Source organism: Squalius cephalus (assembly GCF_949319135.1).
Source record: "Squalius cephalus genome assembly, chromosome: 21".
Classification (NCBI taxonomy): domain Eukaryota; kingdom Metazoa; phylum Chordata; class Actinopteri; order Cypriniformes; family Leuciscidae; genus Squalius; species Squalius cephalus.
This window is the reverse complement of record NC_137142.1, coordinates 21,333,724-21,350,563: the sequence shown is the minus strand read 5'-3', so window position 1 is coordinate 21,350,563 and position 16,840 is coordinate 21,333,724. Positions and strand designations below refer to the sequence as shown.

Sequence of the window (16,840 nt, the reverse complement as noted above, 5' to 3'; positions counted from 1 at the left end):
TATATCTGTTTGTAAACTGATGCTTATGTACCCTCTCGTCTTTTTTATTATTAGGCTACTATTATATATATATATATATATATATTTTTTTTTTTTTCTCCCTTGTTCCTTTTTGTTGAGGCATGAGAAATATGTTTTGTTATATGAGATATGGCACTGTGCATGCTATCTGTTGTTGACAATAAAGCATTTAAAAAAAAAAAAAAGGTTTGGAACAACTTGACCGTGAGTAAATGATGATAGAATTTTCATTTTTGGGTGAACTATCCCTTTAAAGCATGGACTGCTGTAATACTTTAGCTCCTCATAGTGGATAATTATTTCAATAATATTTAAAGAACACCAACTAGAATAAGCAGGAACTCTTTTTGTTAATGGATCTTTGAAAAAACTATCATTGACTGAACAGTCACATTAAGAAAATATTTAGAGGGAAATCTTTTTTATAAAAAAAACTTCGTTATTTAAAGTGTAATTCTTACTCTTTGTTTTACATTCTGGCCTTTTGAAAACATTTAGAGAAATTATATTAGTAAAATGTTAGTTTTGTTCTGTTGTTATCATGGTTGTTATACGATCAGCAGGGTGACCACGGGACTTTTTTTTCCTTCTTTTTTTTTGGGGTGACCACGGGACTTTTATTTTGGTATGTGTTTTCGCTGACGGTGAGAAACACGGATGGTTCCGCAGTCGTTGTTGTTGTGCTCCTCCTGGTCACTCATCAGGCGGACAGCAGCCGGTGAAGATGATGGAGCATTCAGCATCAGACACAGAAACAGAAGATCATGTTCAGCCTTTACTTCGCAGGAAAGACACCGGAGACATTCAGAAAGGTAGAAAGATATGAACTAAGCATGCCTTTTATGTACTTATGCAGGTTTAAAACATGTGTACGTTACCATGGTACCATATGTTCCATAATAGGACTTTCAAACTAATATTAAATATGTAAATGCAGTTATCGTTGTGCTTAATTGAAAATGGCTCATTGTTAACTTGTAATTTACTAGAACAACCCCATGTTAAGAAATTCCTTGTTTATATTTAGTATCCATAACATGTCAGAATTAATTCATCCCAAAAGTGCAGACTTAATTTCATTCAGTTCAATGTGATTGTCGCAGCACTTAACGCAGTCTTCATAAATAATATTAATAATGCAAGAGCTTCAAATGTGCTTTCAAAACAGCCCGTCACGTGACGGAGGAAGTGTGTTAGTCATGCAGGTAACGGCCCTAAAATGGCAAGCGGTTTTAACATTTAATCTTTAAAACGTACTAGTATCTATTTTTATGCTACTAGTACATTTAGTTTTTTTAGATACTAGTATCTATTCCACTAGTACTTTTAATTTTTTTTAGTTATTAGTAATTATTGTTTAGGTACTTGTACCTTTTTAAAGATACTTGTACTTATTTATTAGAAAGTACTTATTCCAATAGTGTCTAGTATTTATACTTTACCTGTTAAGAAAAAGTAGAACTAGTTTTTATTTTTTTAGTTACTAGTAGCTTTTTAGACCAAAGATATCATGAACTTAATTGGTACTAGTACTTTTTAAAAGTACATTTCTGCATAGTATGCTAATAATACATTTAATTTTAATGAACCAACAACATATAAGAGAGGGATTAGAAATAGAGATGGCACTAGAGGTTTTTCTATCCCGGCGGTGGGGACTTCAACCGGAATGCACACAGATTAATGGGGACCTAAATGGAGGTCCCCATGAGGAAACAAGCTTATAAATCATACAGAATGAGTTTTTTTGAAAATGTAAAAATGCAGAAAGTTTTCTGTGATGGTAGAATTAGGGGTAGGGTTAGTGTAAGGGGATAGAGTTTGTACCTATATTTTTTTATTTATTGTTTTCCCTCTTTATGCCATTATGTTTCATTGTTTGGCAGTTCTCATGTTTCTTTGATGTTATTTTTCATTTCTTCTTGTGAATGTACAAGCGAAGTAGTTTCTCCAATAATAAGACCATCTCTGGTTTTGCGTCTGTCTGCTAGAAAGAACAATTAGTACATTGAAAAGACACATAATTATTAGCTTTTTACATTTTATTACCATCATAAGGCCATACTCATAAACAGAAATTCACAAACTGTAGCAATCTTTAGTCTTAAAATAGCTGAAAAATATTTTGAGCAGACCTATTTCACAGAGAGAATGACTCTTATTTTTGACATGCCTCACATTCTCAGATTTTTTATTTTAAGGAATTATAAGTACTCTCCAAAAAGGATCAATCTCCTGTGGTGGATGTTGTGGGTATTGATTAATTTAAAGAACTGGATCATAAAAGTATTTTGCTCGTGAATCGGAGTACACTGGTCGAGCTGTATGTTTTGGGCACTGTACATAGTGTGTTTTTTTTAGCTCACCACATTCAGTTGACAGTTAACTTTCACAACTAGGGTACAAAAAGACATGCAGGCTTTGGGAGAGTCTTTTAACCACTATTTGACAATGGTTTCTGTTTGTTCTTCCAGCTCCTGCTTGCTGCTCCTCGCGTTACGGGTTGGCCTTTTTGTCGTGTTATGGCTTCTTTGTGGCATATGCCCTCAGGGTGAACCTTAGTGTGGCAATGGTGGACATGCTGAAAAACCGTACCAGTGCCAACAGCAGTTCCTCAGTCTGTCCTCATCACAGCATCCCTGTTCCCAAACACAATCACACCGTAAGGCTCTCTACTTTATGGTGTCACATATTACATATATACTGTTTCATGTGTATTTCAAATAAATATTTTAGAGGAGTATACACATTTTTGCATTTCTATATTATGAAAAATTACAGAAATTATTTTTAAAATATTTAAAATTGAAATAAATTTACCTAAAAATAATAAACTCTCATTTTAAATGGCATGAAAAGAAAGGGACATCATTTGAGTTTTCTGAGTTTTTTGTGACAGTAGTTTTAAATAATTTAAGCCCATTCATGAGATTTTAGAAGCGTTTATCATATTCAGTTCGATATCTCAACAGGCTAGTGTGTATGACTGGGATTCAGAGACTCAGGGCTGGATCCTGGGCTCTTTTTTCTATGGATATATACTTACTCAGATACCAGGGGGCTACTTGGCACGCAAGTACGGTGCCAAGTGGCTCTTGGGTATTGGCATCCTTTGCACTGTGATCTTCACCCTGCTGACTCCAGTAGCTGCTGATCTAGGAGCTGGTTACCTCATCGCTGTCAGGGTGTTGGAAGGTATTGGCGAGGTAACCTCAAAACTCTGCCTAAAATATGCTTTATAATATGTTATATATGGTTTATAATATATATATATCATAATATGATGATGCATATAGGTGTTATTCATTTTGTAAAATAAAAGTTCTTCTTGGGCTTCTAGGGAGTGTCATATCCTGCTATGCATGCAATGTGGGCGTCATGGGCACCACCTCTGGAGAGAAGTCGACTGCTCACTATCTCTTACACAGGTGCCCCTAGAACGCATATGGTTTCATGTGTAACAATCTCCTTAAGATTTGCGAATTTGTACTATTCTTTCTTTCTTTCTTTCCTTTTAAAGGTGCTCAACTGGGAACTGTAGTGGCTCTCCCTCTTTCTGGTCAGATATGTTTTTATTTAGACTGGACATACGTCTTTTATATATTTGGTAAGTTTTTTTATTATACTACTCATTTAAAAGTGAACTGTGTGCACAAGCAGCATGAAATGTAATACTAAAGATGCGATCACAGGCTTGTCTCTGAGTATATTCTTAATGTACACTTCATCTAATTAGTATTTTTCTTTGAATCATAGGAGTTGTTGGACTTCTTTGGTTTGTCCTTTGGGCTTGTTTAGTCAGTAACACTCCCAGCTCACACAAAAGGATAACAGAGGCTGAGAAGACATACATATTGGCATCTTTAAAAAATGAAGTAGGCAGTGATATCCTACAGTGCTTTATGTTGGCATCTTTATTGTAAAACTAGTTAATGTTTGACTCATTAATTGACTGTATGCATTATAATGTGTCATTTCCTGCTGCAGCTGTCCCCAACCACAGATTACATCCCATGGACATCAATCCTCAAGTCTTTGCCATTATGGGCCATAGTTGTGGCACACTTCTCCTACAACTGGACATTTTACACTCTGCTGACTCTCTTACCCACCTACATGAATGATATTCTTGGATTCAGCATCCAGCAGGTGAGTGCAAAGCAGGATTATCAGAACAATTTGAATTTTACCAAATGTATTTTTAATTGAAAGTTCAAAAGAACTGCATTTATTTGAAATATAAATATTTTCCAACATTATAAATGTCTTCACTGTAACTTGAGCATTTTAATGCATTTTTTTGCTGAAAAAAGTATTAATTTCTTTAAAAAATAAACACACACACACTGACCCCAAACTTTTAAATGGTAGTGTATTTCATGTAAAATGCATAATCTGAGAGTAAACGTTGACTCTTATCAAAAGGCCCATTCGCTGTGTAGTAAGTGTGAACTCATTGTGTTATTCTCAGAATGGAATGCTCTCAGCTCTGCCCTACCTTGGTTGTTGGTTGCTGGCTTTGCTAGGTGGACAGCTGGCAGACTTCTTGAGAGAGAAATGTTTTATGCGCACTGTAATTGTGCGCAAGGCTTTCACTATAGTAGGTAAGGTATTCATAGACCCTTTCCACTTTTTGTTATGCTGAACTGTGCACATTTGCAGAAATGTTGATGGGATGATTGGACTAATGCTGTGAGGTTTGTCAATTCTTTAGATAAATCAGTGTGTCTGTTTTTAATGTGTCCAGGAATGGTGGGACCAGCCGTCTTCCTGGTGGCTGCTGGCTACACTGGCTGTAACTACACCTTGGCCATTGCCTTGCTCACCATCTCTTCCGCTCTAGGGGGCATTTCAGCGTCTGGATTTAACATCAACCATTTGGATATTGCTCCCTCGTAAGACAAGGCTTTTTGTTGGCAGCTTTTTATGGTTTAGAACTGTACATGCATGAAATCCATATCGTATGTTAACTATAGTTTCAACAGTGTATAAAGTGCCCCTGCATTTTCTGATATAGTTTTATCAAAGGTTTTTTTTCTTCTTCTTCTTCACAGCTATGCTGGGATATTGCTTGGGATTACAAACACATTTGCTACCATACCTGGAATGGTGGGCCCAGTAATAGCAAGATCTCTGACCAAATCTGTAAGTTACAGTTTATTTTTTAAACATTTTTTCATGTAAAGACCGCATTATGTTGTGAAATGTGCTGCATAAACTAGGAAAGGTGCAGTCAATTTTTAAATACTATGCGTGTTGCTGATGTAAGGGTGGTCACATGTTCATTATGTGAGAATTCTTAACATAATTCATAACATTCATAACATAAAATGCTTCATTTCAAGAGAAATCAATTTTTCATGTACTTTACATCATTGTTCAGCTTTTATTTAACGATTATTTTGACTGTTTTTTGACAATGGAGTAACAAATGCCTAAATATTTTGTTTTAATCTAGAACACCATACCAGAGTGGCAAATTGTCTTCTACATCTCTGCAGCGATCAATATATTTGGAGCAGTTTTCTTCACAATATTTGGCAAGGGCACAGTCCAGCCTTGGGCTGTTCAGAGAATAAATATTCAATAAAGCATATCTACCATTAGCCATTTCCAAAAGGCCATAGGGATGTACCTATTGTAAATTCCATAGAGATCCTGTAGGTAATTGCATATGGTTTGCAAACTAATGAATATTGCACAATCCAATGTTATTGTTTAAAAAAAAAAAAAAAATTATTGGTAATAGGCCTATGTGTATTTGTTATACACGTCAGTAGTATAACGTCAATTTATTTTCTTTTTTCCTCAAATGAAGGTGCGATAAATAAAAAAGGTGAAGGGAGGAGACACATGTATCTTTCACGGTACATCCAGTCATGATAAGCAGATAGTATATAAAGGTTTAATCACACTACCAGTATAGTCTGATTCCTGACAAAATCACTCATGATTTGAGTCTGTTTAGTGAATGAAACCCCTGTATGAATCAGTCAGAGAGAGTAATGAAATAATCTGACTCACTGCAAGTTACTACTTTCATCATGTCCAACTCATGAATTGGTTTGAACTACTTAAGGCTTGTTAGACCCAATGTAGTTGTTCTTACCACACTTGTAAGACGAATCTACATCTGTTTTGTTAAAAACTGAAAAAATTGTTTGGAAACAGAGCGCTGAATGCAGTAAATCGAATGCTTATGGGAATATCTTACTTAATATTTTACGATGATCATCCCTATGAAATATGCCATAATTTAGGCCTATGATTAGCACAACATGCCTTAACCTTGCTCAAGCAACAGGACAACAAGGGACATTTTTATTTAATTCATGTTTTTGCCTTTTTGTACAGTATAACTAAATTATGTGTATTTTTTTATTTCTTCTGTTTTGTGCAATCGTTAAAAAATGACGAATAAAACCCGTTGTATAATGTCAATTGTCAAGATGCTGCAATACATGCATCATCGCCTGTCAAACAAGTGTACATTTAATAAAATTATTGCACTCGTTTATTTTTTTTGATGAACATGTATTCATTGTTAGGATTATAAGTTCTATTTCGCCGAATAATTAACTGCGTCGTCACCTATGTAACCATCTCCGCAGTTTAGGTGCACCTGACACCTTTAAAGCCAATGCGTCTGCAGAACAAACTCTTATTAACCTTTCCCGTCCGTCAATTCTAAATGATTGTTTCTTTACAATAGCAGTCTGACCTCAAGCATCCTCTGTGACTGATGTAGACAGCAATATTGCGCTCGTCTGCGCATGCACAGTCGCTTGCGTCGGGTCTGTATAATAACAAGATCAGACGCTCAGCCTCTTCAGCACCGTTCCAGTGTCCCGAACTCACGCGCAGGTACAGTACCACACATTCACGCGCATCTTTAACTGCGAATTTAAAAACAAACCAATCAAACGTGTCCGTAATTATATAATAATATATCGTCTTGCTATTTATGTCTTCAAGATAATTGCCTTTTGCAATAGATCTTACTGATGCTTCGACATTGCGCTAGATACAGGCTGGGAATGGGAGAACATGGCGGCAGCTGCAGAGGAAGGGATTGCACTATTAAATCCCCTAGATATCTAAATGATCTCTTCGCCTGCTGTTCGTTGACGACTACACTTGCAATGTTTCTGTGCAAATGAACACCAAAAGGAACAGACAATTCGATTGTCACGCATAACAGGAATACATTTCAAGTCCTTTTTAAAGAATGCGTCTCTGTTAGGTAACCTCAACAAGAATAGCCCTTCTGTTAACCTCTCAAGTTAAGCTGATAATTAGCTTCCTTACACTAATGGGAGTCTAGCTTTTGCCTTTAAGGAACATTTTGGAGTTTTGTCCCTGACGAATTACTTAGCAGCTCATCTGAAATGATGCTGATGCAATAATCTTGCATGCTGAGTTCATGATGCAGCTTAATCTTAATGCACTGCCTTAGAATTGAATATTAATTCTTGCTTAAATAACTGCTCCAATATTTTTTTTCTTTTAACAATATCAGCTACATGAGTGGCTCACAAATGGCTGCCAGTCTTTTAAATCGGTAGGCGAATCTTTACAAAATGGAGGTCTGCAGGACAAATATGTACCAGGCATTAAGAAATGCATGCCTGGTCTTTTAAAGCAGTTGCTAGTTACTTGGCTGAGCTAGAAACCTAAATAGCCCGAAACGATAAACTTACTGCTGTTCTAAAGGTTGAAAAAAGGAGAGTGAATACCGTATTTGTTAATCAAATATCTTTGTCTGTATTTCTTTCAGTGTTCATTGAGTGAAATTCAAATAAGACATTTAAATTATGATATTTGTAAAGGTAATTATAAGATAGTTAGCCTACATAGATTACCACAGCCAAAAATATATATTTCAGGTATTGTTCATCCAGATGTCTCGTGTGGTTTACTTTAGCAGAACACCTGAGGGGAATTTTTGAAGAATGTGCAGGTTTGTCTTTTCCTTGAGGAATTTGCATTGAGCCTTTTCAAGGCTTTACATCTTCAGTCCCCTTTATTGTCATTCAGTGGAAAAGAATGACCTGGACATTCTTCAAATTTCTCCTTTTATATTCCATAGATGGAAGTCATACAAGTTTGGGACAACATTGGATGAATAATTGATATAATTTTCATTTTGGACTACACTGTATTGTCAGATGTACTGAAGAACAGTGCTTGTATTTGAATGGGCGTTTCTTTAGTCCTTGGAATGAGTGGGTTTTAAATTGGTTAAAAAGCATCCTCTAGCAAGGGACCATGCTTTTATCTTACTTTATGTCCATTATAGAATTTGCACAATAACTGTTTCTTGGTGTATGTGTAAAGCTTTACAGATACATTGGCACTTTAAAGAAAGCAATCAGCCATGGGAAAGGAGAAGCTCCACATCAATATTGTGGTTATTGGCCATGTGGACTCTGGAAAGTCCACTACAACTGGCCACCTTATCTACAAGTGTGGTGGGATTGACAAGCGAACGATTGAGAAGTTTGAGAAAGAGGCTGCAGAGGTAAGAGAGATATTTGAACTAATATATGATTAAATCAATTTCAGCTGATATATAATGTTATGTTTTTGTCCATCACTCCTAGATGGGAAAGGGCTCTTTTAAGTATGCCTGGGTGCTGGACAAGCTTAAAGCAGAAAGAGAGAGAGGAATCACCATTGACATCTCCCTGTGGAAGTTTGAGACCAGCAAATACTACGTCACCATCATTGATGCTCCAGGACACAGGGACTTCATCAAAAACATGATCACTGGAACCTCACAGGTTTGGAGCTTAACAGGCACACAAATATATATTTAGTTGCTGCTATTTATTTATGCTTAAGAAATAATCCCCAACGTGTTTTCTGACCCTCAGGCAGACTGTGCCGTGCTGATCGTGGCGGCAGGTGTCGGGGAGTTTGAGGCTGGCATCTCGAAGAACGGTCAGACCCGAGAGCACGCTCTTCTGGCCTACACATTGGGTGTGAAGCAGCTGATTGTGGGTGTCAACAAGATGGATTCCACTGAACCCAGTTACAGCCAGAAGCGTTATGAGGAAATTGTGAAAGAAGTTAGCACCTACATCAAGAAGATTGGCTATAATCCTGACACAGTAGCATTCGTGCCCATCTCTGGCTGGAATGGAGATAACATGCTTGAGGCCAGTCCCAATGTAAGTATGACAGTGGAAATAAAGCATTGTTTCCACTAAGGTTGCATAATTAATCGGTATAAAAACAAAATTGCATTTTTCATTTCTTGGAATGGCTCGGTTTTGCGGTAAATGCTGCACCACACAAATTTATCTCTGTCTCGGTTTCGAGATTGGGTCGCTTATACCGGGCATTTTGGAACGCAACATATGCCAACCATCTTCCAAAACATGTAATGAGAAGTGTTTATAAACCATCTGTTGCCAAAAGAGACGCTTTAAGGGCTGCCTGTGGTTTTTCCACCAATATAAAAGCTTGATTGGTTTAACATTTGAAAATGAAGAAATGAAGACAGCCATAAATGAAATAAATAATTGCGATATTACAACAGTGATTCTTATTTTAATATTTTTATTTAGTAATAAATATTTATTTTTACATATAATATTATTAATACAATAATAACAATTATTACTATTATAGCCTTATCAATGGCCAAATTATGCAGAATTACAAACAAGCACAGCAAACCTGGATCTTAAAAAAAATCATATTTTAATATCGTAATCACAATTTTTATCAGAAAAATCACACTTCGTTTTTTCCCGCCCAAAATTCCCCTAGTGTCTGTATATCAGTTTGGAGACTTTCTTCAGTGAATGAACACTTTATATTTGTGCAAAATGGCATCCCAACTGGTTGGTTTCCATCAGTGTCTTCATTAGGTTTCTATAACTTTGCTTTAGATGACTTGGTTCAAAGGTTGGAAAATTACCCGGAAAGAGGGAAATGCATCTGGGACCACCCTATTGGAGGCTCTGGATGCCATTCAGCCTCCATCACGTCCAACTGACAAACCCCTCCGCCTGCCTCTTCAGGACGTCTACAAGATAGGAGGTTTGCATTCCTGCAAGCTATATTGCAGATAGGCTACAAATAAAATAGATACCAGTTATCATCTTTTAACCATAAAACATAAAGGCAATAAGGCTAACATAAAGCAGAGCTGAATGTTAAGCAATGTTTTCAATAGGTATTGGAACCGTCCCTGTGGGCCGTGTGGAGACTGGCGTTTTGAAGCCAGGTATGGTGGTGACCTTTGCCCCTGTGAACGTGACTACTGAAGTCAAGTCTGTGGAGATGCATCACGAGGCACTTTCGGAGGCCTATCCCGGGGACAACGTTGGCTTTAACGTTAAGAACGTCTCCGTCAAGGACATCCGTCGTGGCAACGTCGCTGGAGACAGCAAAAACGACCCGCCCCAGGAGGCCGCCAGCTTCACGGCTCAAGTAAGCTTGATTAACTTCTGTTTTCATTACTCACTTCAGCAAGCCTGAGTAAGCATTACAAGCTTCATTGTTTCCCATCAGGTGATCATCTTGAATCACCCAGGGCAGATCAGTGCTGGCTATGCCCCCGTGCTGGATTGCCACACTGCGCACATCGCCTGCAAGTTCGCAGAGCTGAAGGAGAAGATCGATCGTCGTTCTGGGAAGAAGCTTGAGGACAACCCCAAGAGCCTCAAGTCAGGAGACGCGGCCATTGTTGACATGATCCCTGGGAAGCCCATGTGTGTGGAGAGCTTTTCAGAGTATCCTCCTCTGGGTAAGTGCTATCCCAACATTCCACTCGAAGAGCGAAATACTTCATTGCTCATTATTCATTAAATTCTTTATATTTTATTTCTTGATATTTTGTAATTCCTCTTTTATGGATATCTCAAATCTATGCCAAATAACTAAAATTAAGAAACATTTGATTGCTGATTTAATGATAATAGGTTCATGACTGATCATTGCTTGACATTTTTGAAATGTTAAAGGCATAGGAAATGAAATATTTTCTTCTAAAAAAAGATATTTTAAAAACAAGGTCCCAGTGTTTTTTTGTCCATGAAGTGAATGGTGTCCACTGTCATTTTGGGCTCCAATGATTTTGATTTTATTGACAAAAAATAGAAAAAATTTTGGTGGTGAAATTAAGGTAGCGATAGGTAATTTCATCCATATTGTGACATCTAAATAACACAAATGAAAAAAATTATAATAATGTAGGGTGGGACTATTCTATCCATTGGTTGTAGATTGGATGGAGGCCGATCTGGGGTCATATGTATAAAGCCACTCAGAGTAAAATTTTAGTCTTGTGTCAAAATTCTAAGAATAATGTCATTTTCGTCTTATAGACTTAAGAATGAGTGTGACTCAGAAAGGTTCCTATGTTTTAGGACTAGGTCTCAGCTCCTAAATTATGTAAGAGTGCTGGAGAGGTATCCTAACCTAGTCAGGAGTAACAAGATGGCAACAGAGAAGAGGAGACAACACTTTCTGAAAAAGATATAATATATTGGAGTTTATGATGACTAAGAGTTGATAAAACGATACAAGCTTAATCGTCAAAGTATTCTTTTTGTAACTGACAAGTAAGAAATTGAATATCTTCTCCCACTCTACAAATCTATGCTCTAACTGCAGAAATGACAGTAATAATGAAATATTTAGGCGACTAAAAAAAACCCGCAAGCACTGGTGATAACTTAAGCATGCTCTTAAAAAGCACTATTGTGGCACTGACCACACCAAACATACAGTAGTGGCCAAAAGTGATATCTGGAAGGGATATTTGTTGTTAATGACCCTACAAGTTTGATTAAACCAACAAAATATGAGGAAAATATTTTATTTTCATTTTTAAATATTAGGGAAGAAAACACTAAACTTGGTTAAAGAATTTATCAGACAAAATAATTTGGCCAAAAAGGCACTTTTTTTTGGGAAAAACAAATCAGTTCATCAAATCATCAGTTATTAATAATTCGTTGGTTCTCTCTTGTTTTTGCACCATCATTTCTTTTTATGACAGCCTGACAAAATCATGTCTGCATATTTTCAATTTTCCTATGCTGGACATCACTTTTGGCCGCTACTGTATGGCAGTTCATTGACTTCCCAACTAATGTTCAATCCATGCGGCAAAACTACAGTAAGCCACTTTTATGAGGATTGCAAGCTTCCCTGGAGTTGTTTGGGCCGTTGATGGAACTCATGTTTCATTGCTCATCATTGCTCCAACTGTAAATGAGGAGACGCATATCAATAGCAAATGATTCCACATCATCAATACTTATGATAATTTTGCACAATGCAAAATATGTGTGGGTATGTTTGCACAAGCTCTGCAATTCGGCACTCTAGTAAAGTCACGTCACGTCTATTTATATACCACTTTATTCACAATAGATTGCTTAAAAGCAAGCAGCTTTACCATATTAAACATGAAAAACATTGTCAGTGTCTTGTTTCATCAGAAGAACGGCTTCATTTTCTACTAAGCAGCTCTCCAGTGTGTTCATGTTTTCACCAACCGACGTCTGACCTCGACGGACTCAACAGGAGAAATGAACTGGAAAAGATTTCAGCGTGAAAGAAAGCAGAGCCTCAGCGCACACCTACCTAATACGTAATCGCCACGGACCAATGGTAGAACAAAGGCGTTTATCAGCCGGAGCGAACTTTTCCGCAAAGTTCGCCTTGGCAAGCCGTTTCTAACTCCTGAAACGAACTCCAAACGAACTTCGTTTTGGCCAGATTTTGTTCGAAATGACGTTACATCAGTTCGTTCTTGTTCTTTTTCATTCTTCGTTTAGGGGTAAAATGAAGTTCGATATACTATTAGCAAACATCTGACGCCACCCACACTGCTTAGAGCGGCGTTTATATGAATATGGAAATATGTGTCCTGCATACTTTCCTGTCAATAACAAAATGAACAACAAAATTGAGAAAACAGCAAGCAGTTTTAGTAAAGCATCTGATCATAGCAACGATATGTTTGCATAAGCTCTGCAATTCGGCACTGTAGTAATGTCATGTTTATTTATATAGCACTTTATACAATAGATTGATTAAAAGCAGGCAGCTCTACTGTATTAAACATGAAAAAACAAAGTCAGTGTCTCATTTTATCAGAAGTACATCACTTTCTACTATAAAGCGAGATTCCAGTGTATTCATGTTTTCACTTGTGGACGTCTGTCCTCGACAGACTCAACAGAAATAATAAACCAGAGAAGAGTTCCATGTGAAAGAAGGCGGAGCCTCAGCGCACACCTACCTATTATGTAATCGCCACGGACCAATGGGAGTTTCAAGGTGTTTACCAGCCAGAGCAAAGTTTTCTGGAAAGTTTGCTTTGGCAAGCCGCTTCAAACTCCTGAAACGAACTCCGTTTGGGCCGTTTCGTTCTTCGATTTTGCTTGAAGTATATCGGGGCCTTAAGACATTGCTGAAAGTTGCTTTTAGCTTCTTTATAAATAGCTCCTAGTCTTAAACAAGTCCTACTTTGACACTTAAGCCTATTCTTAAGAGCATTTTTGGGAAGTTTTATACATATGGCCTCTGAATCAGAGTTTGCAGTTGATTGTAAGAAAGGGAAGGAGTTTAAGAGGACTAAATGATTGGAGAAATCTAGTATACATCACCAGAGCAAAGTCTTTTTTTGATATAAAAATTAAACCTATGCATGGCTGAATCATTCACAACATAGGCTACACCTTTAGAAAATAGATAGGATTAAAAAAATTTGCATTCAACACACCTAGACCTTTTCTCTTACTGTTAAAGTCATGGCAGTGATGGCACAACTCATCCAAAAGGCTTTTTAGGATCCATTATAGTACACAGATGACCTGCTTGGATCAAAACCACCCTTTTGGTTTGCAGGTCGTTTTGCTGTGCGTGACATGCGTCAGACAGTCGCGGTGGGTGTGATTAAAGGAGTGGAGAAGAAGACCGCGACGAGCGGAAAGATCACCAAATCCGCTCAGAAAGCCCAGAAGGTCAAATGAATGTTGTGTTTGACTGCCAACTCCAGAGACACATATGGAAAAGCAGAGGTCATCCAGCTCTTCTATCCTATTGGCTGCCTAGGTTCCATAGTTAGAGACTGCTTAATAGTTCCAATGCATCGCAAAAGTATCAGAAGGAAAAAAATATATTAACAAAAGCAGTCCTTTAGATAACTAGTTTGTACGTTGACTCGTAAATCTTAAATCCACACCATTATTTGTGTTTTGATAGTTGTGCTCTTCTCTTCGATGATGGCTGTTGAAACCATATGTGATTTTTAATATCTTGAGAGGTCTGACCTCTCCTTCTCTGGAGTGCAGTTTTAGCCTGGTTCTCACAATGTTGTCTTTGCTTGTTTTAGTGCTTGTTTGCAAAATACCATGTGTTCAGTATCCACTGGTGGTGAGCTACTTAAACAACACTATTTAGTAGACTTTGAGAACCTGTATGTTTATCTCTTAATTAGCCCATGTCTGGGCTCATGCAATCTTTGGTGCACTGACAGCTTTATGTTTAGCACTTTGACTGGCGTAGGCTAACCCCCGCACAAGCACTTGTTGACTTTAATTGGCATTAGCTACTGCACCTTATCATAAAAAATAAAAGCTTCCATGTCATATTAAAGATGTCTCAACCATGATAATGGTGTTTGTGTTCATTTCACTCTCAAACAGGACACTACATAAAAGCTATATAGAAATGTTTGATCATTTACCTTTGTATTTAGAAATGACCGGTATGTATGGCGAGTTTAGACTAAATAAAGTTGACAAAGTCCATAAAATAAACTAAGAATAGATCATATTTTGCTTTTTTTCCCCCCTCTTTTTCAATAACAAAGTCTTTTTAGGGCCCAAGCCCTGAAAGGGCGAAGGCCCTATTGTTTTCGTAAGGATTATTAGGGCCCAAGCCCTGAAAGGGCGAAGGCCCTATTGTTTCCGTAAGGATTATTTTTTTTTTTTTTCTTCATTATTTTTTTTTTTGCCTTTTTGACACTTTTGGGGCCCTTAACATGCTCAAAAACTCTTGAAATTTTGCACACACGTCAGAACCCGCGGCCATCAGGGCCGGGCTGAAGCTGGTACCGTGGCGTGGCAGGGGGGCTCGACGGCGCCCCCTGGAATGGGGTCCGAAAACTTGGTCCATAAATCAAACACGCTTGCATGTAATAATATGAAACTCAGTACACATATAGATCTCATCGGGCCGAACAACTTTCGTGCTCTAAGTTTTACAAAAGCCCAACAGGAAGTCGGTTATTATACGTTGTTTGGAAAACGCATACAATGGAATGTGAAATACTCCTCCTAGGGATTTCATCCGATCGCCACCAAACTCGGTGAGAATAAAGTCAAGACATTGAGGATGAATTCTTGCGAACAGATTTTTGATATCTCGAACGGTTTGGCCGTGGCGAGGAAACTAATTTATGGCGAATAATGGGACACAGGAAGTGTGTTATAACTTCTGCATACATTGACTGATCTTGATGAAACTTCAGCAGTGTATTCGTTGTAAGAGGCCGATCACATGGATGTGACTATTGTGAGTCAAAGTTATAGCGCCACCAACTGGCAGCAGGAAGTGTGTCACTTTCAAAATGCTTTGAAGTCACCCTCTTACTTTTACCCGATTTGCTTCAAACTTTATGTGTATAATGTAAACACACGGCAGATGTAGACCTGTGAAAGGATTATTGATATCTTAGATACTGTTGCCGTGGCAACGCATCAAATTTTAATATTCTTTTCGGATGCGTTTGAAACTCTTAGCATGCTTGAAATTGGATGAAACTCGACAGACACATAACACTTATTAGCCAGTAGACATGTGAAAAGTTTCAGAAACGGGCGTGGCAGGGGGGCTCAACAGCGCCCTCTTGAACAGGGTCTGAAAACTTGGTCCATATATCAAACACGCTTGCATGAATTAATATGAAACTCGGTACACATATAGATTTCATCGGGCTGAACAACTTTCCCTCTGTCAAGTTTCACGCCAGCCCAACAGGAAGTCGGCTATTATGGGTTGTTTGGAAAACGCTTGCTGTGGAATGTGATGTACTCCTCCTAGAGAATTCATTCAATCACCTCCAAACTCAGTCAGCATGAAGTCAAGACATTGAGAATGCTAAATTGCGGACGGATTTTTGATATCTCGAACGGTTTGGCCGTGGCGAGGAAACAAATTTATGGCGAGAAAAGAGAGGAGACGAAGTGTTATAACTTCTGCATACATTAACTGATCTTGATGAAACTTTAGCAGTGTGTTCGTGGTAAGAGGCAGATCAGATGGATGTAACTATCGTGAGTCAAAGTTATAGCGCCACCAACTGGCAGCAGGAAGTGTGTCACTTTCAACATGCGTTTGACAAAAGTGGGTGGGTTAGTTTTACCAACAGTTACAAAAATCAGTACATATATTGGTCTCACCGAGCCGGACAACTTTCTAATTTACAGTTATTAGCTCAGAGCAAAAGGAAGTCAGATATTTTGGTTTGAATGTGGATTTTTTGGATATTTCAGACTCTGAGTTTTTAGCTACTCTTCCTAACTGGTTTATTTTATTCACACCAAACTTTTTCAAAATGATAAAGATACATTAAAGATGCTAAATTGTGAACGGATATTAAACATCTCAAACGGTTTTGCTATAGTGAGGGACTAAAGTAAAGTAACACTTAAAGCCTCATCTTCTAAAAATGTAATTAAACACCATTTATTTCTATATAAAAGTATAAAAATATCACAACTAAACCCGTTTTATTCTTTTTTTTTCAATTTAATAAATATTTATAAGTTTAAAAATAGTAATTGTA

General features: G+C 37.5%; 2 protein-coding genes across 3 annotated transcripts; both read left to right on the top strand.

The window, feature by feature from the left end:
* Positions 1-664: 664 nt before the first annotated feature.
* On the top strand, positions 665-6,537 carry slc17a5 (solute carrier family 17 member 5). The gene is made up of 11 exons (XM_079855413.1): positions 665-833; positions 2,496-2,683; positions 2,994-3,227; positions 3,362-3,449; positions 3,542-3,628; positions 3,778-3,896; positions 4,009-4,170; positions 4,493-4,625; positions 4,769-4,916; positions 5,076-5,166; positions 5,480-6,537. Exons 1-11 carry the CDS (start codon positions 746-748, stop codon positions 5,609-5,611), a joined length of 1,470 nt encoding a protein of 489 aa, XP_079711539.1. The 5' UTR covers positions 665-745; the 3' UTR covers positions 5,612-6,537.
* A 91-nt stretch (positions 6,538-6,628) lies between these two features.
* eef1a1a (eukaryotic translation elongation factor 1 alpha 1a) lies at positions 6,629-14,577 on the top strand. Of its 2 annotated transcripts, none has more exons than XM_079855414.1 (8): positions 6,629-6,885; positions 8,359-8,542; positions 8,625-8,804; positions 8,898-9,194; positions 9,921-10,071; positions 10,208-10,464; positions 10,546-10,780; positions 13,897-14,577. In XM_079855414.1, exons 2-8 carry the CDS (start codon positions 8,399-8,401, stop codon positions 14,019-14,021), a joined length of 1,389 nt encoding a protein of 462 aa, XP_079711540.1. In that variant the 5' UTR covers positions 6,629-6,885; positions 8,359-8,398; the 3' UTR covers positions 14,022-14,577. The 2 variants fall into 2 exon arrangements, with proteins under 2 accessions (XP_079711540.1, XP_079711541.1); XM_079855415.1 differs by having other exon boundaries at positions 6,805-6,885; positions 12,483-14,577.
* Positions 14,578-16,840: the final 2,263 nt, after the last annotated feature.